Consider the following 23542-nt stretch of genomic DNA (forward strand, 5'->3'; position numbering starts at 1 on the left):
AAAAGAAAGTCACTTTTCTTTACTTCAACCAACTTCATTCACCCTCCCCCTTCCCCAAACTCCTTCCTCGACTTGCATTGTAATCCAGCGTGAAAAAGGATCTTGCGATCTGTTTTCACACAATGCGTATTCTAGGACACGTCATTAAACAGCGTGGCAGTCGATAATCATTCGGGTTTGGAATTGAATTTCACTTTAAACTGTATATTTAGTCCCGATTAGCGCATCAGCATAAAATGAACTGAAAACAAGCTTTATGAAACTGCGCATTTTCACATATCAAAATGGTAGATCGTTATTTACTCTCACGTTAATCGAAGATTTAATGTTGGATTTAAGAGTATTCTCGATGTCAAACACCCACCCCTCCAAACGTTTTCCTCTTGAATAATGTATTTTTAATCAGTCTCAGCAACCATTCCTACATTGAACACTTTTTTTTTCCTCCACAATGGTTCTGAAGAAAAGCGGATGCAAATTAAATTTACAGATTTGCTTATCAGAAGGCGCAGAACATGAAGTTATTTTAACTCTTGTTTTCCTTTCTGGAGATCGAATTTCGTTATCGTCAAATCAAAACAGCTTTGCGAGATTCAAAACAATAAGTTTTTCCTTCGCGCTGGATGAGTCATCGCTGTTATCGGCAAGCAAGAGCTTTGCGGACGCTAGACAAAACACTGGCGCCAGCTGCATCGTAAAAACAAGGAGACCGGCTGGAAGTTCGAGCAACAGGTGGCGGAAGAGAAAAGTCCCAGCATTTTAAAGATAATGCAACTGTCGAAGACGTAACTTTTAACAGCAGTGTAAAGAAGAAAGAAATGACCCTTGCCTTACGTTTTACCATGCAACAGACAATAATACGGGCAATATTTCCTATGCAGACAACAGCATTAAAATAATAATAATAAATAAATAAATAATAAAAAAAAACAACTGAAATCTGCAATTATCAACATTGCTGTGCACACCAGTGGCGGAGAATGAGCTGGGGAAAGGGTAGAGGATCACTTTTTTTAATTGTTCTATGGTTTTTGTTCGTTTTGAAGAATATATCCAGAACTGGTTGCCCCATTTTAGACGTCAAAGGAAAGGAAGAGGGGTGGTTCATTTTCCACCCTCGCCTGTAATCAGCCCGCATCAGCAAGAAAATCGTGGCTGAAACAATCTGCATCCCCCCCCCCCACTACGTTTGCTGACACGAAAAGAGGGAGAAGTCACTCAGCCAACGGAACACTTTTTTTGGCAGATATTACGACATCGACACAATTAGGAAAACGTATGAAGTGGGAAACGGGAGTTATGATGCACGTAAGATCGAAGTAAACTTTTTTGGAAACCTGGATGACAACACATTAAGCGGGTTGACGATCTTTAGTTCACCTATGTGGTTTTGATTATCTCTAACAGTTCCGCTTTTTTATGAAGTGTTGCAGGGAACAAAGAACACGTTTTGAATGAAAGCGGTTACCGGAAGTTGTCGGCTACATGGCCGAATGTTGCTCACTCACGGGAACCTGCTGAACTTTAGGTCAGAGCTGGACAGATGGGCCAGACTTCCAGGCGCCACCCATCTGTATTTTCGAACATTCCTGCGATCTTATCTCTCAAGGTGGGGTCTTTATCGATGAAAGAGCTTGACCTGCCATACACATTGGCAAAGACTGCAAGTCCAGCAGTCATTCCTCCCCTCACCCGCGAGTTTTCAGCAGCTCTTAGGACAAGGAAACAAGTCAATTTAAAATGACATCCAAGCACATTCGATCTTCTCTTCTCGCGTATCCAAGAGAAAGCGTGGCAAAACAAGCCTGGCGCGTTGGGTAGCGGTAGTCGGGTGCGTGGTAACATTGGTGCACTTGAGGGAGGGGAGGGCAGAGGTCAAGTGCTATTGGATATCACTCAAGCATGATGTGGTGGTGTCTGTTTTTAGTTCAGACCTAATTGTGAGCGGTAGAGCACTCGTAAAGGGAATGAGTGGAGGAAAAAACAACGCATATTTCGGCCGATTTCCTTCAATTTTTCAACTTTTTTTTTTCCCAAATTTTTCTATTTTTTTCTAAATTTTTCACGGTTCCCGGGAAAAGGGTCGTTACTTCGAGAGGGTCGTTATACCCGGGGTCGTAGAATCGAGAGTTGACTGTATAAATACAGAAAATGATGCCTGCAGATGCAGAGGTACTAAAATAATAGGTTTTGTAAAGCCCACAGTGCCAACTCATTAGGATGACGAGTTTCAGAACACACTAAATACGACAAGCAGTGAACCTAGCCAATTTTATTCTGAGGTTCAGAAATGAAGCACTGACACATAAAATATCAAATTTCTCTGTAAAATCAGAAGGTTATGGGAAGATCTCATACCAAAGTGAGAAATGTAACTTTGTAAGAACAAATCACCAGCAACATTTTCACACTTCAACGCATGATACCCTACTCAAGTCCACAATTTATTGATGAAATTCTCAAGTGACATGCAACACACGCTGCTTTGGTATAACATTTTCCTGAGACTGTCGTTGCCGTGATGCTTCTTCCAATTTCTTCATTCTCGTTTTGAAAGCAGTCATTTGCAGATTCCGCATGTAGATAAAGATGGTATTACATTCCGTCATGTAGTCGATCCAGTACTTAGTACTGCCACCTAGAAAAAAATATAACCATGTTCCAATAAGAAAAACAACACAAACAGAAAAAAATACCAAGTAAAAACATAAAATTCACAGACTGACGCAAAAGAAACAAAACTGAAGTAAGAATTCTCAATAAATATTGTACAGCAACAATCAGCTCGTATTATTGTGCAACATGGCTTTTCTATTAACTATTTTACTCAATTTTGGCACACATAATGACATTCAACATTATTTTTCAGCAGCTGAACCTTCCAAAACTTTGTGGATGTACCTGTGCATGGGGCAGGTTAGTTGGTATCTTATTAGTCAAACAGAAAATAAAATATGCAATCAAGACAATAACATCTCTGGTAAATTATAAAAATTTCACATAAAAATGTAAGGACGAAACTGTGTGCTAAACTACATGTTTCGTCAACAACAAACAACTGTACTACTTGAAACTGATTCAACAAAACTACGTAATATACAATAGAAGTTTTTGGGTCCGATGATGTAAATGAGACATTTGTGAAACATTACCAGTTATAAAATGATCAATGTGCTGTGTAACAACAAATAGCAAATATCTTCCAGCAGAAGATGCAAGACAGTTTCTTGTCAAACAAACTGGCACTTAATATATGAAAATATTATTTTGACAAGATTCTTTTATAAACTTTTTTTTTAAAATAATTAAAATGTTAAATTTCTTGTACTAGTATAACTGTAATATTGATCATCATTACATGTAAATGTCTGATGAAGGGAACTGGTGTTCTCCTAAAGAGACCTATTAATTTGAACAACAAAGATTCAACAGTGGAAGTAATACACACATACAAAAAGAATGATACAAGGTGATCGGTTAACTTATCTCCCAAGAATAATCAGTAGTTGTTACAATAAACGTATAATACTTACAGCTTTAAAACTTTGTCCCTCCCTCCACTGGCAACACGTACACCATCTGGAGACCAGTCAACAGCGAAGACTTCATCCGCATGACCTGGAAGGTCCACTTCTAGTTGCTTCTTTGACATGTTCCATACTGAAAGTCAGCACACCATAATTAAAATTATTGTAATTTCTGCACAGACATAAAAATCCTGTAAACACTTGGTGTCGTACACACATTCCAAATATAGTTATTTCATCACTTTCTAACAACAATGAGTTCCTCTATCTTTAGTTTCGCATATCCTGATTTTTTTTTTGTTATTTTAACTTGTTTAGTAATGTTTCCCTTAAAAATTTAATTTAATTCTAATAAATATTAATCATGCTGTTTCAGACCCAAGTGACATGATAAGCAACAACGTTTAATGTTGTTCTATACAAAATCTACACATCATTTTGGACAACATTACATTATATTTGCATTTATGTGTTTCTTCAATTCCCCCATGTTGTTCACATCAATGTTCACCTTGCAGTACAAAGTCAAATTTTGTTTTAAGTTCCCTTTATGTTCAGATAGGATAATTGGGGTTGGACCTACAGTTTAGAGTGGATCTGACGCACTATGAAATGTGCCACAACTAGGAATCAAAAGCAGGACTCCTAGATTACAAAGGACATTATCACTGTGCCATCAGGGAGGTCGACAATATCTTAGTGTCTTGTTGTTGCATTATGATATGAACAGTCAAAATACAGTAGATACCCCAATTTTATATTCCTGGATTTTACATATTCCTACATTTTACGTTCTCTCGTCTTGATACCCTGAAAATGTAAAATCTAGGTTCCACCGAACCTGTGTATAGACATCTGACATTACTTTTCCACGATATAAAGTAATTTTTGCGTTAAGTTGCGGAAGTTAAAAAGGTCCAGTTTTGGCATGCAGTAACTTATTTTTCTCAAGCTTTTGCCACATCATGGGACTTCTTCAGGAGGTAAGATAAGAATCAACGTGGCTGCCAAGCTGACAAAGAGTTAGCCACGTTTCCCATTGTTGTGATGTATTTGTAGATGTATTTTACAAATACATCACTATACTGATAACTGATCAAAGGACAAACATATGAATACAAAGATTCTGTATCTTATGTTTCCCTACCTTACATCTTAAAATATAATACTGTGCTTAAATGCTTGTGATCAAAAGATTGCTACAAGGAAGTGATAACTGTAAAATCACATGAGTCTGCCCCTGAAAATACAGGGTGATGCAAAAAGAATGCATGTTTTTGGAATAAGCGTAACGTCGTTGATTTTCAAGATACAAACGTTTTATTAACACCAAAACCATTGTTATGAAATGCAGTTTGCATTGGTATCCAGTGATGATTTAAGTATGGAAAGGTGACGTCATTGTTGCTGTACACATCTGGAGCCTCTCCTCTAAGTTCGCATTGCCCTTGCCAACATTTTGTCTGGCAGAGCTGTAATTCCTTCACGAATGGCAAACTTTCACAGCTCGTCGACTGAACGATGTTTTCGACTTGAGGTAACCCCAGAGAAAGTAGTCGCAGACAGACAAATCTGGGGAGCGTGGTGGCTAAGAGACATCGCCGAAACATGAGATTACATGGTGGGGACAGAAACAATGATGTCATTTTTCAGACATCATCTTCCATACTTAAATCATCACTGTATACCTATCCAAACTGCATTTCTTACCGATCGTTTTGGTGTTAATAAAACGTTTGTATCTTGAACATCAACAATGCTACACTAATTCCAAAAACATGCATTCTTTTTGCACCATCCTGTATAAGCATTCTTGGTATCATCAACTTCCACTCACCTTTCAATGTAGAATCACGACTTCCGCTAACCAAAAGGCGAGAGTCTGCTGACCATGCCACCATATACACTGCCTGGATGTGGCCTCTCAATGTGGTTATAAATCTAAGTGGGAGAGAGACACAAAGAATGCATTAAGAGGCAGATTGTCTGCAGCACTTACAGCGAATATTCCTTCAACAGAATAATTACACCGCTCTACATGGAAGCATTTTCCTTCACATTTTTATTAGTATGTCTTCTGTGATCAAAATGCTACCATACAAAGAGAATTTTTTTACAGTATTTCAATGCCATAGCATATACCAGGTGGTTATAATTAAAGTGACTGTGTTCAGAGTGGTACAGCACGGGCTGTAATGAGAGTAGCAGTCTGAAACTTCGTAGATATGCTAATGAAGCAATGAGCTCACGAATTATGGGGAAAAAATAGTTCCAATTCTCGCCACCAGGGTAAAAAATGGCACTGTAAGCAGTCAAAACTTGGTATAGTTACAGGAAAAACACTATAAATCGCAGAAAACAATACTCTTTGTAATAAAATATCGCTACAATTTCACTATTCGAATTACATGAACATTACTAAAGGAAAAAAGCAACAAGCGTCACCAACCACAACCAGGGAGCTCACACAATGGTTAGGCAATTTAACCGACTTTGACGTCAGAGTTATGGAAAATTCCACGTTTTGACTGCTTACAGCGCCATTTTTTACCCTGGTGGCGAGAATTGGAACTAATTTATTTTCTTTGCATAATTCGCGAGCGCATTGCTTGATTAGCATATCTATGAAGTTTCAGACTGCTACTCTCATTACAGCCCGTGCTGTACCACTCTGAACACCGTCACTTTAATTATAACCACCTGGTACCATGGCATATTTGCCAGATAGTAATCAGTCTAAATTTCTTAGCATTTTGCATAGCATAACTAATCAGTTTTTCCTTTAATATTGATTTTTGTTATTTAGTGTCGCTTTTCTGCCACATTCGGTAAATTGTGACGATGACGATGACTGATGAGATGACAATCACAAAGAACACCCATGCCAAGGTTGGGATTTGAACCCAGAACCACTGGCTTCATAGCATGCAGTGATAACCACTCTGCCACGGAGATTGGCATAACTAATCAGAAGTGAGCTGTACATCACAAGTAAAGATGTAATGGTAGCCAAGTACAACGTAACAAATGTATCACTTCACATTTTATAATGGCAAAAATGTTTCCTACAAACAGTATTACGTATTAAGACTGCCGCAGTGAGGGCTTTTTGCTCGAGTGTCTAATAGCTTGCACGGACGACACTAGATAGAGACTCAAATGAGTATAGGCGAGAAACAGTGGTTCCATGCAGTACTTTATTAGGTATAAATCAATATGTGCTTCTTAAATACATGTTTGATAGCACATACAATAAGATGAAGTCTGATTTGTAATTCAGACTAACCTCAAACTACAGTTTTGACAAATATCCTGATAAATATACAAAGATTTATTTATTTTTTTATTTGGAATGACAAATGTTTCTTATGTCATTTGGTAGGTTATTCTGCAATCTGGTAACAATGAACGTAAAGCCTAGGTCCTTGAAAATGGGTTTATGTTATCTTTGATTTTTTTTGTTTTGAGTCCACACAGGCTATTTGAGACTGGATCTACATTTTAAAAGTGGGATCTGTATCACTGTGCAATGTGCTCCTGCAGCAATCAAACCGGGGACCCCTTGATTACAAGGCAACGAGATTAAGAGTTATTTTGTGAAAATAATTGATTTCATAAATAAATTGGACACATGTATTTTGTATGCAGTGTAGAGATCTTGGAAATTTACTACTGAGGTCAATGTATGCCAGATTACAGTAGTCTATTTGTAACAAAGCTAGTGACTCCACGAGTGGTAAAATGTTTCTTAGACAGTACTGTGACTGTACAGCATAAGATTTTTTACCTATGAACTTCACATGGTCACTCCAAATGAGGTTTTCCATCAACCAGAATATTGGGGATGGAAGTAGTTCCCTGTTGTGGAAACAAGCCGCCTTGAGCCAATTACAATACATATACGATAGTTTTCTCTGTATTTACATATAAACCATATGTCTGTGACCAATTACACACATTCAATCATTAAGAAAAGTAATTGCACTTATAAGGGAGCAGAGCGACCACATAAATAAACTTACTTTCCAGTCTTGCCATCCCAGATTCTCACCGATTTATCAAATGATGCTGATGCTACCAGCCTCCCATCTGGTGAGAATTTTACGTCATTTACAAGCTGTTGGTGTCCTAGTAGTCGTGCTGCGAACCATAAAGCACAAAATTTAATAATTGCCATCATACTAAGTGTAAATTATCAAGAAAGAACAAAACCTAAACTTAAAAAATATCATGGACAAATTATTTTTAATGACAAGTTACACCCCATGGAGGCATATAGGGAGTGTAGAGGTAGGGGCCAACATATGCACAATCTTGGCCATGAGGATGTGGTTGTCTTTATTCTTGCTGTCAAAACCAGTTTATTGATTTCTTTTTTAAAAAAGGGATGGTTTTCAATACAAGTTATTTGGTTTCAACATTCTGTTTTCTTTCTTTTCATTTCTATTTTGGTTATTTTAGTTTGCTTTTCTATCTCTTGGGTTAATCACAATGATGAGGATGAATGAACAACTGATACATGAATAATGGGACAAACACAATTATACATCCATGTCTCAATCAAGCTTCAAAGCTGGTAGCCGGTAGTCATGGGGGCTGGTGGTTTCACTTTTCAAAACAGTGCCTTAAAAATTATTGAATATGGAAAAACCTACAAAAATGTTTTCAATAGTGTCGCATTATATGTGTTTAATGCATGTAGCCGCTGTTACCGCAGGTAACACCAAAATATAAAGAATTGAAGAACCAGTCTTAAAATATTATTATGTACATAAACTGGTAATATTGTCGTAAAGTAAACATTGCAGACTGACATTTTTTCTGACACCGGCAAAAGCGAAGAGGAGGACTGATCCGGTACCCTCCACAGGCAACATGAGGAAAGGACCCTGAGCCCACGCAAGGAAGACTTCACGTTGCGGCAAAGACAGTTATGGCGGGAGGAGGAGGCAGGCTGTTTAGCCGGCGCAGTTGCCAGTGATCCTTACCGGAAACATACCAGTGTTGCCATATTCAATTGACAGAAAAGAGCTAAGTCGCCTAATCGGGTCTATCTTACTCTGAAGGTGTACAGTCACACTGGGGAACGATGGCGCAGTGGTAGCGTCGCCGCCTTATAATCAAGGGATTCCGGGTGCCATACCCGGTGGAGGCACAAGTGGTTCGGATTCAACTTTAAACTGTCCCGATTAGCATTACTGTTCATGAAGTGAACTTAAATCGCCAAATCAAAATTTTAAAAAATCAAATCACGCTGGGGCAAAAGCAAACTACCAAGTGATATTTTGTATTTACACTAAATATCAGCGATTATGAAAGTCCTCTTTGTCCTTCTTCGACATCATGGGCGAGAAGGAGAGGAGAGGGATGGGTATGGTCAAGGGGTCCGCTGTCCTTCTAAAAATGTCAACCTAAAATTATATATTTCACACATATAATATTATTTCGGTTACAGGAATTTGTGATAATTGTTGCTAATACTGATTGAGATTGCCATACGTTGTCGCAGGAATGCCATAATTTCGGATTGAAGCAATGTTTTTGAGGTGGTAGAACTGTTTTTGGGTGAAAACAATACTTACAAGCATAATTTCCCGATTGTTATCTTAGCACGCTCTGAAGTGTCAGGTGTCGCAGGTTCGAATCCTCAGCAAGAAATGGTTATTTCAATGTTCGTTGTTATTATTTTACTTACATAATTATAAAAATTCGCAGGTTCGAATCCTCAGCAAGAAATGGTTATTTCAATGTTCGTTGTTATTATTTTACTTACATAATTATAAAAATTAATAATTACATACACAAAGAAATAAAAATTTTATTTCAATAATTCACCATGCATCCTCATCGTCACCATTATCCTATAAAGTGAAAGCCTTAAAGGTAGCAAAGGACGTAAAATATACGAAATAGTAGTGGTGTCAGAAATGAGATTTCAGTGGATTTAGCGAAACATGGGAGTGGGAGTAGTTAGGAAACATATGAATACTACATCTACTCTACATTTGAAACGAAAAGTTTCGCAATTTGGGAAAATCTGGTTTCAAAAGAACTAAGATGGCAACATTAGTAGAACTGGACTTCTTGCAGGTTCCGAAGGAAATATTGGGGAAGGGCCGATGCTGAGAGGGGAGGGGGCAAGGAGGGTACTTCACGTGTTACAAAAGTAAACAACGGTTTGTGGGAGGGACTGTGCAGTGGGAGTTTTGTGACTGGTGTCTTTCGTCTTTATGTTGTTTTTGGGCATTGTCAATTAATTAATGAAGCTTGCTCCGAGTTCCGAGGTGGCAGGTTCATCCTATCTGGACAGTGTGTGTAATCGTGCGATAGAAGATATTTTGAAGCAATCTTTCGGTTCGTTATTTTGCAGAAAAAATCGAAATTGTGGCGAAAGGGAGGCCAAAGCCTATTTTGAACGATTTAAAAACCAAGTCGTCTTCTGGATATGACCGACATTTCAATGTTTCGTGGTATAACGACTATCCGTGGTTATGTGGATGTGTGCAGTTGTCGAAACTCTTTTGTTGGCCATGTACTCTATTTTCGGGTGAAAAAAAAACGTGTGGAATTCAGATGTGGATAACATGGACCATGACCATGACGCACCCAAAAATTCAAATTCAAATGAAAAACTTCTCTTTATGACAGCATCATAGAAGTTTTTTGATTTGATTTGATTGATTTTGCTTCGCTTGTGCCATTTTTGGCTAATTTGCGAAGATGGGGATGAGTGATGATATGATTAAATTGATGAATATACATCACAAACGCCCATGCCCAAGCTAGGTTTCGAACCCGGGATCCCAGCATCATATAACTATTTTCAAAGTCGGATTGATCTGCTCTAGCTATAAGTAGCCTTCGATGTTTCTGTAAGTATCAAATTACGTATTATTGTGTCAACAACCAATGTTTGCGATTTCACTTTAGTCCTTATGTCAACATTTTTTTTCCTGATTAATAACTTTACCAAAATCTAGTATTGAATTGCATACGTACCAGATTAATATTATATGAACTACTTGGAAGACATTGGGGGGGGGGGGGGGGCATGAGGTGGGGAGGCGCCCAAGTCTCCCTTAAATGTCCTACTGATAACCGGTAACACTTTTAAAAATCCACGCCACGCCACTGGTTTAATGTTATATCATGAGAAATCACATGTACCATAAAATATTAATTATATCAATAGAATTTTCTTGTGTTTTTTTTAAAAAATTTACTAAATATCGTATTGGATAAGCACGTTTTTGGTGTTCTTCATTTCAGACATAAAGAAGACAATTCTATTTTTAGACATTAAAAAGGAGTCATTTGCCAGCCTCTGTGAGGGAGTTATTAGCGTAACATGTCATGAAGCCGAAGGTCCCAGATTCAGGTCTCATGTAAAGCATCATTGTTTGTCCCATCGTCCAAATTCATCCCAAAGGCAGAAAAGCAAGATGTAATTACCTAAATAAAAAGAAAAAAAGGGGCATTTATCATTTGCCCTTATATTAATTGCTAATGTATTATTGTTTCCGACAACTTGGCCTTTTTAGGCAATAAAAAATGGGGAGATACCCAATATTTGCTATTATTTTAATTGGTGATTTTAGTATCATTGATTTTAGACCTTTCTGGAGAAAAGGGGGTTCATTCCTCCCCCTTCCCCTTAATGTGCAATGGAAAAAAGCCTTGGCATGAACATACGTTACCACAAGCATTGATACTATGATTAGAAATCTACACATGTACCTCACTTACTGAATAGCCCATGTACTGGTCTAATAATCGAGTAAGGGTATAATGAAACAATAATACACTGCCTGCTGGTTAAATTAAATGTGTTTTTAGATTTGAGTGAATTCTTCTACAATCTCAAACCTCGAGAAGAAGCTTTGATTAAAAGAACAGTTAAATAGTTAACCGTGAGAATATTTTTGGAAAGTAGGAGCTTACCCACAGGTTTTTTGCTCTTCTCCGGATGCCAGAGGAACAGCGTGAAGTCATCCGATCCCGAAAGAAGATATTCACCTTCATTCGAACACACGGCAGAGTATCTTGCTGCAGCCCTTTCCTTCAACTCTTCAGCTGTAAAAACAAATGTCGGATTTAGCTTTCAAATGTCGAGCCAATACAACAGAACCAAACTACTTTAAATGTTGCAACATATGATGGGCAATGGCCATGAAAGTAACTGAGAACTAGTGCAGGAGCCATGCTTTTCACAGAAGCAACTTTAATACAAGTGACAATGAATTGGCTGTTACAGTCAAGTGAGTCTCCACTGCGTGCCTATCTCATGGGTCCGTCACCTGTCACATATGGCAAACTGTATAGAATACATGTGTGGCAGGAGGTAATATATTTTAATAAGAAACTTTGGGAATGTTCTGCAGATTAGGTAATGCTCTAAATATTGATGTTTCAGTTTTTTTTTGTTTTTGCCGGAGTCCACTATATGCATAGATTGGGACCGGACCTACAGCCTGAAGTGGGATCCAAATTACCATGTGCCTCTACCACATATTGGACCTTTCACTACAAAGCAACAACATTACTACTATGACATCAGGGAAGCCCAACATTGATGTTGGGTTTGTTACATGAATTGCAAGATATGGCAATACTAATTTGACCATGTGAAGTAATATGTGTGAGGAACCCACAGAATTTTTGAAAGTAGAGTTCCTTAACTGGGTTTTAACTAGTTCTTGCCTATACCTGAAGTTATCCAAATGCAAATTAGTAACCAAACTCAACAGGTGATAGATTAAGGGTTTTATCTCCAAAAAATACAAGAAGTGACTTTTGAACATTATGTTCAATGTAACAGTCTTCTGAAGCACATACTGTAGCAGCCAGGCAATTTCTACAGCAAACAAGTTATTTTCATGAAGAAAATAGTTTTTCGCTTTCTTCTTTTTCTAATTGCTATAACTCTCACATCACTTATCAACTTGAACACACTAATATATAAATGTTACATCTTCAACTTAGTATGCTATTCAAATGAACTAAATTTATTCAGTACTGCTGAAAATAAATGAAGAACAATACAAATTAGGGCTTAACTGATACCAATACGAATCAGCTGAAATTTATTTACGATACTGGCTGATACTTTGCAGAATTTTGGTCTTTATATGTAATTAAACACTAATGTAATTCCAGAATTTTTTAAAGCAAAGCTCTTGGTAAATTGATGCATATAATTGGGTTGGAATGCATACAAACTTTGAGAATGTTCTGTAGATTAGCTAATGTTCTGAATATTGATACCATGGTAGTCTAGTTTGTAGGTAGACCTGGGTTCGATTCCTGAGGGAAGGTGGTAAAGGCAGCTGGAGCATGGTGTTGATCACACCACCTCCAAAGTGGCCGAGATGGAGAATGTATCATCTAAGTGTGGTTTCATGGCACAGGGAATTTTACCTTTGCATACAAATTAACATTAAACAATATTTTGAACAACTTTTAATTATTACCATATTGAAGCACCAGTATTGGCATTGGTGGAAATCAGTTAAGAATATTGATGGGTACTGGTTCAAAGCAGCTATCAGCTCAACCCTAATAAAAATATGAAATATTTTTACACACAATACCCACAATCAGTAAGCATGTTGGAGAATAATGTGCTATGTTTTTTTAGTCTCCAATTCTGGTAAATTTAAACTTTGTACTACTTAATTTGATTTCCCTGACTCTTCAAGGACTTCCAGATTGGCGGAAACCCTGATTATTGATGTTGAAATCCACATGGATTAAATGCTCGACAAGGGAGGGGAAAGACACACAGATACTACATATATGGAGACATTCCACGAAAATGGTCCTACTTCAAGTAAATAACAAAATGAATCACACTGTAAAGTATTATTGTTTTTAATTACATTAAAGTTTAAATGTTTTTTGAATGCATATAATTTACAAGGCACATTCAATAAATAACCAGAAAAGTATATCAAAAATCTAAAATACAACCGTGATTGTTATAGGTTTGTTATTTTGTGAAGACATCTGTAAGCTATTCATAGCTGGGGCTGGCACGCCTGCCTCGTGCACGGGATGCTGGGAAACAGTTACACAAGATGGCGGCACCCTTACAGGAGTGCTCCAAGCCAGAGCAGTGAAATGTCGTGAGATTTTTGTTGAGTGAAGGCATGAAACCGATAGAAATTCATCGCTACATGCCATTTCAGTACGGTGACAACTGTATGAGTCGATCACAAGCATACGAGTGGGCTGAGAAGTTCAAACAGGGCAAAACCAGTGTTGAAGATTCTCCACTTCCAGGTCGCTCTGTCACTCCAGTTACAGAAAGCAACATTGCTCAAGTGGAGGACTTGATATGGGAGAACCGGCGTATGAATGTCAGTGAAATTGCTTCCCAGATGGAAATAAGTGTAGGATCAGCCCACCATATCAGTCATAACATACTGAGGTTCAGGAAAGTGAAGAGAGACGTGTTGATGTGTGCAGGGAGCTCTTGCGCCATTATGAAGCTGACGATGAGGCATTTCTTCATTGTATTGTCACTGGAGATGAAAGTTGGGTTAATTTCTATGAACCAGAACATAAGAGGAAACAATGGAATGGCAACACCCTTCGTCTCCCAGACCGAAGAAAGTGCGTGCTCCAACAGAGTGCCGGAAAGGTCGTGTTAACTTTGTTTTGGGACCATAAGGGGCCAATTCTTGAACATTCCATGCCCAGAGGTCATAATATAAACAGTACCACCTGCTCAAACCTTTTGACGTAAAACTGAAATCAGCCATTCTGCACAGACAACATGGTCTGGTGTGCACTGGTGTGCTATTGCTTCATGACAATGCGAGAGCACACACTGCCAGTGTCACACTGTATACCATCGAGAACCTAAAGTTTGAGTGCTTACCCCACCCTCCATATTCACCCGATCTCGCATCTTCCAATTTCCACACCTTTGGTCCACTGAAAGATGGACCAAGTGGATCGAGGTTCCAGAATGACGACGAAGTCCAGTCAGCGGTGCACAAGTCGTTACGCACGCGTCCAAAATATTTTCTTCCCTGTGGAATTGGTGCACTTATCAAGCGCTGGCATAGGTGCATTGAACTAGAGGGGGTGACTATGTTGAAACATAGTTCTGTAGTTTTTTCGATGCTTGTAATAAATATTTGTCACAACATATTTCCGTTATATATTGAATGAGTCATGTACATATTTCAGCAATAATAGTTATTTGCATATAGCCTCTAAGTGTCACAGACAAATGAAGTCCTACTTTCATAGTTTCAAAGCATCTCACATGTAACACATGTTTGTTAATGCTTTTCAATCACACTAAAAAGTTCAAGTTACATTTTTTCGTGTAGGTTTTGTAAGTACATGCCTGACAAAGCCACCCGACAAGTGGTTAATTGATAGCGAACAAAAATTACACGAAGAAATGAAACTTGAACTTAGAGTAAATTACCTATCTCCACGTAATCGCCAAGCAGATATCTTTAGATACAAAGCATTCAGGCTATGCCATTATACTAAAGTTTCTTCTTTATTTTAGCAGACACCACAAAGCACCTCATAATTTTATGAAATCAGGTCAATATCTAGAACATTACATTTTTTGTGCAAATATCACACATGTAACACTGAAATACTCCATGTACATATACAGAGTGATTGGTAATTCAACCTATTCCTGGAAAGGGGTAATACTAGAGCACATTTGCAACAAATTTGACCCTATGCACCGGGGGTCGGAAATCAATGGGTTTCGAGTTATTGCAGTTGTAGATTTTCGTGAAATATTCCGACTTGCGACCAAAAACTAATAATTGTGAAAAAACTACTACACCCTGGACACTTAATCGACACATTGCTAACAGCTGACTAATGGGGAAAAAATTCATGCCCAAAATTCCCATACCCACAGAAATAAATAGTCATTGGTGCACACGTCATGAAGAAATTTGGAAATTATCGTTTAAATCGAAGAGGATTACTCAAAAAATTGGTAACACACTTAGCGTAAAAATTACGGAAAAAACTTCCTCGTTTTATAAGCTCTCCAAAAATATACAAATGTTGTCAACTGGCACACGGATTGGGAGAAAAATCTTAATAAAAAGCGAAGAAGGTGCGTCGTAGACCTCTTTGTAAAGTGAAAAGAAGGTGTCGGTTGTGAGAAATAAAGGGAAGAAAATGAGTGAAATAATAATGTTATTTACCATTCTCATGATTCCAGGTTGTCAGAATTAACTGTTACAAAAACTACAAATCCTGTTAAAATTGCCTCCCCCGGTTACGTATGCAAGCATGCAGCCTGCGGCATACTTCACACACAGTCACTCGCGTTGACACTCTGTCTCTTATGTCTCAATTCTCTCTCTCTCTCAACTCTTCTTGGGAATCCACTGGTGTACTGTAGACTAACTCTTACACGTGACTCCAAATGCAAAGGTCGCATGGCGTAAAATCCGGACTCCTCGCCGGTCAGGGTTTCGGGCCGCCTCGACCAATCCATTGCATGGGATAATTGTCATCCAGCCACTGTCGCACACCCCAGAAATAGTGGGCTGGGTGGCCATCATGTTGGTAAATCTTACCCCGTGAGAATTTTCTCTGGTCAGCCTTTTCTTTAGATTTTCTTGGGTTATGACTAGAGGCACATATTTTTGGTAAATAAAAAAGCAAAATTTCGATATAAAAACAGTCAATTTCGGGTTCAAAAGCGGTAAATAAAATAAAATATCGGTGTTATAGCGGTGAAAAATTGGATCAAAAGTGGTATATAAAAATACATTTTGGTTTTAAAATTGTGAATATAATCCTAAATTTGATTTAAAAACTACACTTATTCCACAGAATTAACATTTCACTTCTAATAGCCCATTTATGTAGTTATCCGAGTATTAAGTTTATTTCTGTGTAAAGGAGTCAATTTTTGTTTCTCCAATATTAACAGCAGAATTAATCAATTTCCCGGGAATTGCATAACTCTCAGGATAATTCAGACCTCAGAAGGTGCCGCGTCGGTGAATAAACCCTAAATTTCGTCTTTAAGAGTTAATTTCGCTTTTTGCAGTTCATTTCGCATTATTTCGTGACAAAACATGGTCACAAAATGCATCTCACACCTTTCAAAAACATGAAAAATTAACACTAGAATGTGTTTTTTCAAATTTAGTTTTTTCGTCAAAAACGAAATATGCATGCCCCTAGTTATGACCCTTAGGGACCCAAAAATGCAAATTTGAAAATTCGTAATACCATCGCGGTCGAATTTGGATTCGTCCGTCCACAGAATTCTTGTAAGGTGTTGGGGGTCTTCAGTGTCGGTATGTAGTAAAAATCGACAAAAATCCATCCTTCCGACAGGATCTCCTTCCTCAATAGCATGCGACTTTTACATTTGGGGTCACGTGTAAGAGTTAGTCTACAGTACACCAGTGGATTCCCAAGAAGAGTTGAGAGAGAGAGAGAATTGAGACATAAGAGACAGTGTCAACGCGAGTGACTGTGTCTGAAGTACGCCGCAGGCTGCGTGCTTGCATACGTAACCGGGGGAGGCAATTTTAACAGGATTTGTAGTTTTTGTAACAGTTAATTCTGACAACCTGGAATCATGAGAATGGTAAATAACATTATTATTTCACTCATTTTCTTCCCTTTATTTCTCACAACCGACACCTTCTTTTCACTTTACAAAGAGGTCTACAACGCACCTTCTTCGCTTTTTATTAAGATTTTTCTCCCAATCCGTGTGCCAGTTGACAACATTTGTATATTTTTGGAGAGCTTATAAAACGAGGAAGTTTTTTCCGTAATTTTTACGCTAAGTGTGTTACCAATTTTTTGAGTAATCCTCTTCGATTTAAACGATAATTTCCAAATTTCTTCATGACGTGTGCACCAATGACTATTTATTTCTGTGGGTATGGGAATTTTGGGCATGAATTTTTTCCCCATTAGTCAGCTGTTAGCAATGTGTCGATTAAGTGTCCAGGGTGTAGTAGTTTTTTCACAATTATTAGTTTTTGGTCGCAAGTCGGAATATTTCACGAAAATCTACAACTGCAATAACTCGAAACCCATTGATTTCCGACCCCCGGTGCATAGGGTCAAATTTGTTGCAAATGTGCTCTAGTATTACCCCTTTCCAGGAATAGGTTGAATTACCAATCACCCTGTATATAAAAGGCGAGAGAAAAAGAGCAAAGAGAGATGAAAATTTGAGGATTGAGAAGAAAGACTGTAAACCAAGGAGTTTGGAGGCTAATTTGCAGCAAGCCACAGATAATGAATATCAGAAATTATTCTAACTATGTTACATATCACTATGCAGATCAAATACTTACCACTGTGAGGTCTATTCTGCTCATTCTGCTCTATGACAGGGTCGAAAGATCCTGTCCTCATCACATAATCTGTATTCAATGCCAAGGTGTTCACCCAATGTGCATGTCCCTCAAGTGTCCGACATAGCACTCCCTGCAACAATAATTGCCATTACATATATATATGCAATGTAAAATATGCAGTTCAGAAATTACCAGTAGCAAAATATGATTGAATTTTTATTGTGTGCTGGTGCCTATGCCAATCTATTTTTTAACTCTTCGCTCACGCATTTCTTATTACAGTGGAAGCTCTATTTTATGTTTCTCAGTGGAGCAGACTTAAAAAATTTAAAATATGAGAAAATCTAAATTCGAGGAAAATTTTAAACCATTTTGCTATATTCGGACCATCAAGATTGAATGTATAATGTGGGAAAATTTAAAATCCGGGAATATAAAATCGGGGTTCCACTGTATTATACAGAAGGCTGAAAATCTATTCAGCCCAATCCATTTCATCCAATCAACACTCACCTCATATTCACAATTTGTGGAACAAATTAAAAAAAACAAAAACAATGAATAACAAAAATACAGATGCATAAGGTTGTCAAAACATGTCTTCACAAGATTTTCTGAACATGGATGGAGGAAAGTAGTGTTTCTATTTCCACATAGATGGCATTAAAGTTCTTAATATCAACTAGTCAGTCACTAGAGGGAATCTGAGAGTGGTTCTTGTTAAACATAGCAATGATATACACTTGTGCTTTGTGTTACAAAGATGCACACTTTTTAATGTAGAAGTGTGCATCAGCCCAGATAAGGGTGATTTAGAGACTGAAACTAAGCAACAAGTTACCACCATGAAATTTGATTGACCCCAATGTAGAAAACAGAGTTCCTTTTTCTCTTGATGTTATCAGCTGAAATACTACTAGACCATTTAAATACAAGTCTCTCAACTGACATTTGGACACACGTGGATGCAAAAAAAAGAACGCATACAGACCTAGCTACTTACATCATCTGCTCTCCACACTTTGATCGTCCTGTCCTGTGAACCTGAATAGATGAGGCCGGTACCTCCCCACTTCATGCACGTCACGCTCATGGTGTGACTCGTCAGAATGAGCAGCGAATGTCCTAACACCACATCCCATATCCTAATATCACCATCTTTGGATGAGCTGGCAAGTTTCCTGCACTCGGCGTTTCTGCAAGAACAAGTCATGACATGAGTGATGTTCTCCTTTTTTGGTAGTCAGAATAGTAGTTTGATATGGAATTAAGGACAAGACTCAAAAGTTTTTCTTCATGAAGTGCAAGGAGGCAAATGAAGCATGACAACTGGAGTTTTGCATTAAGTTCTCTGTGTATGTTTATTTTTATTGAAATAAAGATGTTGGTCAATGCACATGAACAAAAAGCAATTATGGAAATTTTGCATCTTCCACCAAAGATTGAGCCCATCGCTACGTGTCTCCTTCTACAGATGAACTCACCTGTGTAGAGGTTCCCACGCCAGTGCAGTGACCCACTGCTTATGGGCTCTCATGGTCTTCCCAACCTGGGTGCCAGTTTCCGGGTTCCAAAGAATGATCTCCCCGTTCTTACAAGCAGACGCCAGCCGCTTTCCATTAGGCGACCAAGAAATGCACAGCACCCAGTGTTTGTGGCCTGAAAAGCAAGAGCAGCATTAAATCACAGCACGAAATAACCCTTCTCTTCAAGTTGTGGACATTAAAAGTCACTTATGTAAGAGGATTCCCACTCATTTTGATAAAATAAATTCGCTGGCATTTTTCCACACAAAATTTAAAATAATTTCCAAGTCATCTTATGGCACCTTTACGTACAAATAACCAAGGAATCTAAGGGGAATGATGAGCAGTACGGATGGGACGGATTAATTGGTACTCTATTGATATTGGTAAAATTACCAATCCGATATATCTATAAATAACTTATAATTTAGTGCAAAATTCTGCCATCTTGTCATTATTTTTATGGATAATCTTCTAGCCCTACTTTTTAAAAAGTAAATGTCCAAATATGCAACTTCTTTTGCATTCAGGCTCTTCAAGGACAATTTGGATTTTCTTTTGAAACGTTGCTAATGAGCAGATAGCCCGTCACTCACTGGGACCTGACAATCACCATCTGTCAGAAGATGCTACATTTATAAATACCAGGAGAGGAGGCATCTCAGAGATGGACTGTCACCTTCTGTTGTTCTTGTATCTAGAAACAAGGTATATCTTCCTGTTTGTACCTTATTTTAGTTTAGTTTATTTCTTAGTCAGAAGACGACCCTAATTTCAATGGTATGTGTAAAGTGTTTTGTTATGTAATAAAGAATGCCTTGGTCAGCCATCTCTAATTGTATATAACTGATTGATTGATTGAATTTAACACATTGGGTGCATCAGCACTTAAACTAATTGCCCTGTCACATTATACAAGGTCCAGCCCCTTATCGTGATTAAAATCAACATCTGTCTCTGAGAACTAAAATCTCCGTACCTAATTAAAAGCTGGAGCTGTAAAGGGGTTTTCAGCACGTATAAGGACAAAACACAGCCCTACATAAGATTATACTGGCTGTAATCGATGCCAAAGCCTCGTTGGCCTGGAGCATTGCAGTTAACAGGATGCACTACGTGAAAGTCAGGTTGACATTTGGGTGCCTTCTCGAAAGGGAACACCTTGCACCCATATTTTATGTTAACTAAACATAACGTTTTTGTTTCATCTACATGTCACTTTCAAGGGAGCTGACTGACACATTTAATTCCCCCCACGAAGCCAATTTGAATGTAACATTAGCCAGTACTCGCTTTGGAAGCAAGACCCTCCCTCCCCATGCCTATTATCAGTAGAAGCATATTGCACAGTGGTTTCTTATACTTTAAACTTTAGGTTCAGACTCAATTAAAGGGCTTTGGAGTAAAATAAAACATGGTAAGTGACATTGTGGTCATTGTTGAGTTTATCAAGCATGAAGATTATTAGAAAATGTGTACATAAATGTTCTGTTGTTGTGTTTACAATTTTCATAAAGGTTCAATGAGTCCAATGCACATTACATGATCTGGTAATTACATGCGAAAATTGAAGGATGGTTCTTGTAGTTTGTAATTCAATGATGACCAAAATGTCACCATGTTTTACTCTCAAGCCCTTCAATTACCCTATCTAAACATACAGTTCGCTCAAAACCAACTTTGCCTATTTTGATAACATTTACTGATATTGATATTTTCTAGATCCATTAAAAAAAATGTAAATATTTCATGAAGAACTTGAACTGCATTCATGTAATCAAATGACCTAAATGGATTTTGCCTTAGATAGGAAACGGCAGATTTATATATTTACTTTACAAATTCAAAGTATGTGCACAATGCATTAACATATCATGCAAATAAAACTGCACACTTTAGCACTCTTTGCATCTCATTATAACAATATTGGATCAGTAAAATTATAAGACACTTTTACCGATATGCATATACTGGTAAAAAAAAATAGGGTAACCAATTAACCTAGAAACCTAACATGTACTCTGTCAGACTATGCATGTGGTGCCGTTTTCTTGTCTTACCCCCTTTCAATTAGCTCTTCCACTCCCCACCTCATCTACCTTCATTTAGGTCAGAGAGACTAACGGAGAAGTATCAGTGTCTTTTTACAAGCGTTCCTTCAGTGTGTTTTTAACGGTTTTTAATTCTGCGTCGTCTGGGGACAAAACATTGTCTCTATGTAAACCAAAACTTCCATGACAACTTTGCACAATTCTGCTAACATCCTGAATGTGGAAATGCAAAACAACGAATGCAGTTGCTCAACAAGAACAACAAAGAAGGAAGATTTGTGCATTCTGCCCCTCCAGCAAGAGGAGGATGATCAGATTCTTCTGCTGCCGTTGCTCCAAAGCTATGTGTGGAGAACATGAGTCAAAGTGTTCTTTTGAGTGTACAAAACACTTATAAAAATTTAATTTTGTATTCCTGCATGATATTCATATATTTTGTAAGTTGGTTGATTTGTTGTTTTAAGTCCACTTTATGCACAGTAAGGCTAATTGGGACTGGACCTACAGTTTAGAGTGGGATCCGAACCACTTGTGCCTCCACCGGGTATCGAACCCGGGACCCCTTGATTACAAGGCGACGACCCTTCCACTGCACCATCAGGGAGGACTATCTTTTGTAAGTAAATACTAACTTTGTAGTAAATGAAATATGTTATACTGTATTTTAATTCTGAAGAAATCAGCAGTCCAGCAGACGAATGGTTAGCTTTAACGTTTTGCACAGGACATGTTAACTTTCTAGGATTAATTGAGCCTATCCCTAGTTCATAACGTGGGTAATACAAGGTCTGGAACAAACTGAAAAGCAGGTTGAAAGAGAACACTAACCTCTGCAAGTGTAGAGAGGAGTCTGTGTGCAAACATCCCAGAAGCGAACTGTCATGTCTCCGGAACCAGAAGCCAGGTGGGATCCATCTGGGCTGAAGCTCACGGATATGACAGCTTCGGAATGACCTGGAATGGAACTGTCACATGATACATGTAAATTCATTTTACAAAGTTAAGCAAAATTCAAATACGAATACATAAGGAGGCACTATAGCATTCTGTCACATCTCCTGACATGGTTTAGATTTTAAGAATTAATTTTCGTCAAAGAATTGTATTTTCTGATGAAATCCAAGTCTGAATTTTCATTTTCATATGAAATTCGTTATTTCCAGCAGCTGAAATTTTCTTTAGTGTTTTCAAATTTGAAAAAAAAAAAAAAAAAATCTGCTTGAAGTGTTGCATTTCTGCTAACCTCACCACAAATGATTCCATTCACATGTATTTTATTATATTTTGCTGCAGGCAGACAATTATATCAGAACAGAACTTACCAACATATGACTATGTTCTATTTGCATGGAACAACATGCCTCAACCTGTGAAAGATCTCTATAAGGTTCTCCTGTCTCAGAACATTGATGGAAGCACCATACCTTGTGCATCGAGTGACTGCACGCACTCGGAAGATGGCCTGCTGCTGGTACACAATTTCAAGCACCTCTTCTGTGTTTAGTTTCTCCTCCTTCAGGGCATTGTCCAGCGACTCACTGATTTCTTTGTCTTTCACAAAGAACACATATGGAATATTTTCCTCCTAAAAATAAATCAATAGGAACACCTGTTATTACCAAATATGTGTTAATTTGGGTGTACGATTCATATTTGGCAATGGAACTACAAATGGCAGGGATGAAACAATACTACATACAATCCAATAACCTTACAGTTAGTGATTCCTACCAATAAGAAAACAGTTATTTGACTACTACTGCCATATTTTCTGTATTGGTACTGGAAATCATTGGTTGGAATTTACACCGATACTGGCAGATACTTTTCCATAGTCTTCAAAAATGCCGACCAACACTTTCAGCAAGTTAAAATATCCTGGAAATTACGCAAAATGCATGAAATTTATTATATTTCCAACAATTTTGCAGGGATAAATTAATTTTGAGATTAAATTTTGTGTGAAATTGTGAATATCTTAAAGCAGAAACCTGTTACATTGAAACATACTGATAATGTGCAGATTACTCACAATCAAATACAAACTAAAGGTTAAAAGATTAAAAATCAGCAACTTACGTGTGTGAGCATGAGATTTTTCGAACTAC

At 37.8% G+C, this 23542-nt stretch overlaps 1 protein-coding gene across 3 annotated transcripts in view; it reads right to left on the minus strand.

The window, feature by feature from the left end:
- Positions 1 to 2141: 2141 nt before the first annotated feature.
- Positions 2142 to 23542, minus strand: part of Nle (notchless protein homolog 1) — a 30916-nt gene continuing 9515 nt past the window's right edge. For all 3 annotated transcript variants that reach the window (XM_083124561.1, XM_083124562.1, XM_083124560.1), the window contains exons 3-12: positions 22859 to 23019; positions 22263 to 22399; positions 19342 to 19516; positions 18861 to 19053; positions 17855 to 17987; positions 11469 to 11600; positions 7550 to 7667; positions 5365 to 5468; positions 3534 to 3660; positions 2142 to 2638 (exon numbers count right to left, since the gene is read on the minus strand). In XM_083124561.1, the coding sequence (XP_082980687.1) occupies positions 2626 to 2638; positions 3534 to 3660; positions 5365 to 5468; positions 7550 to 7667; positions 11469 to 11600; positions 17855 to 17987; positions 18861 to 19053; positions 19342 to 19516; positions 22263 to 22399; positions 22859 to 23019 (1293 nt within the window). In that variant the 3' untranslated portion in view covers positions 2142 to 2625. The remainder of the gene's footprint in view (positions 2639 to 3533; positions 3661 to 5364; positions 5469 to 7549; positions 7668 to 11468; positions 11601 to 17854; positions 17988 to 18860; positions 19054 to 19341; positions 19517 to 22262; positions 22400 to 22858; positions 23020 to 23542) is intronic.

This window comes from Lepisma saccharinum, chromosome 6 (genome assembly GCF_977018435.1).
Source record: "Lepisma saccharinum chromosome 6, izLepSacc3.1, whole genome shotgun sequence".
NCBI classification, from domain to species: domain Eukaryota; kingdom Metazoa; phylum Arthropoda; class Insecta; order Zygentoma; family Lepismatidae; genus Lepisma; species Lepisma saccharinum.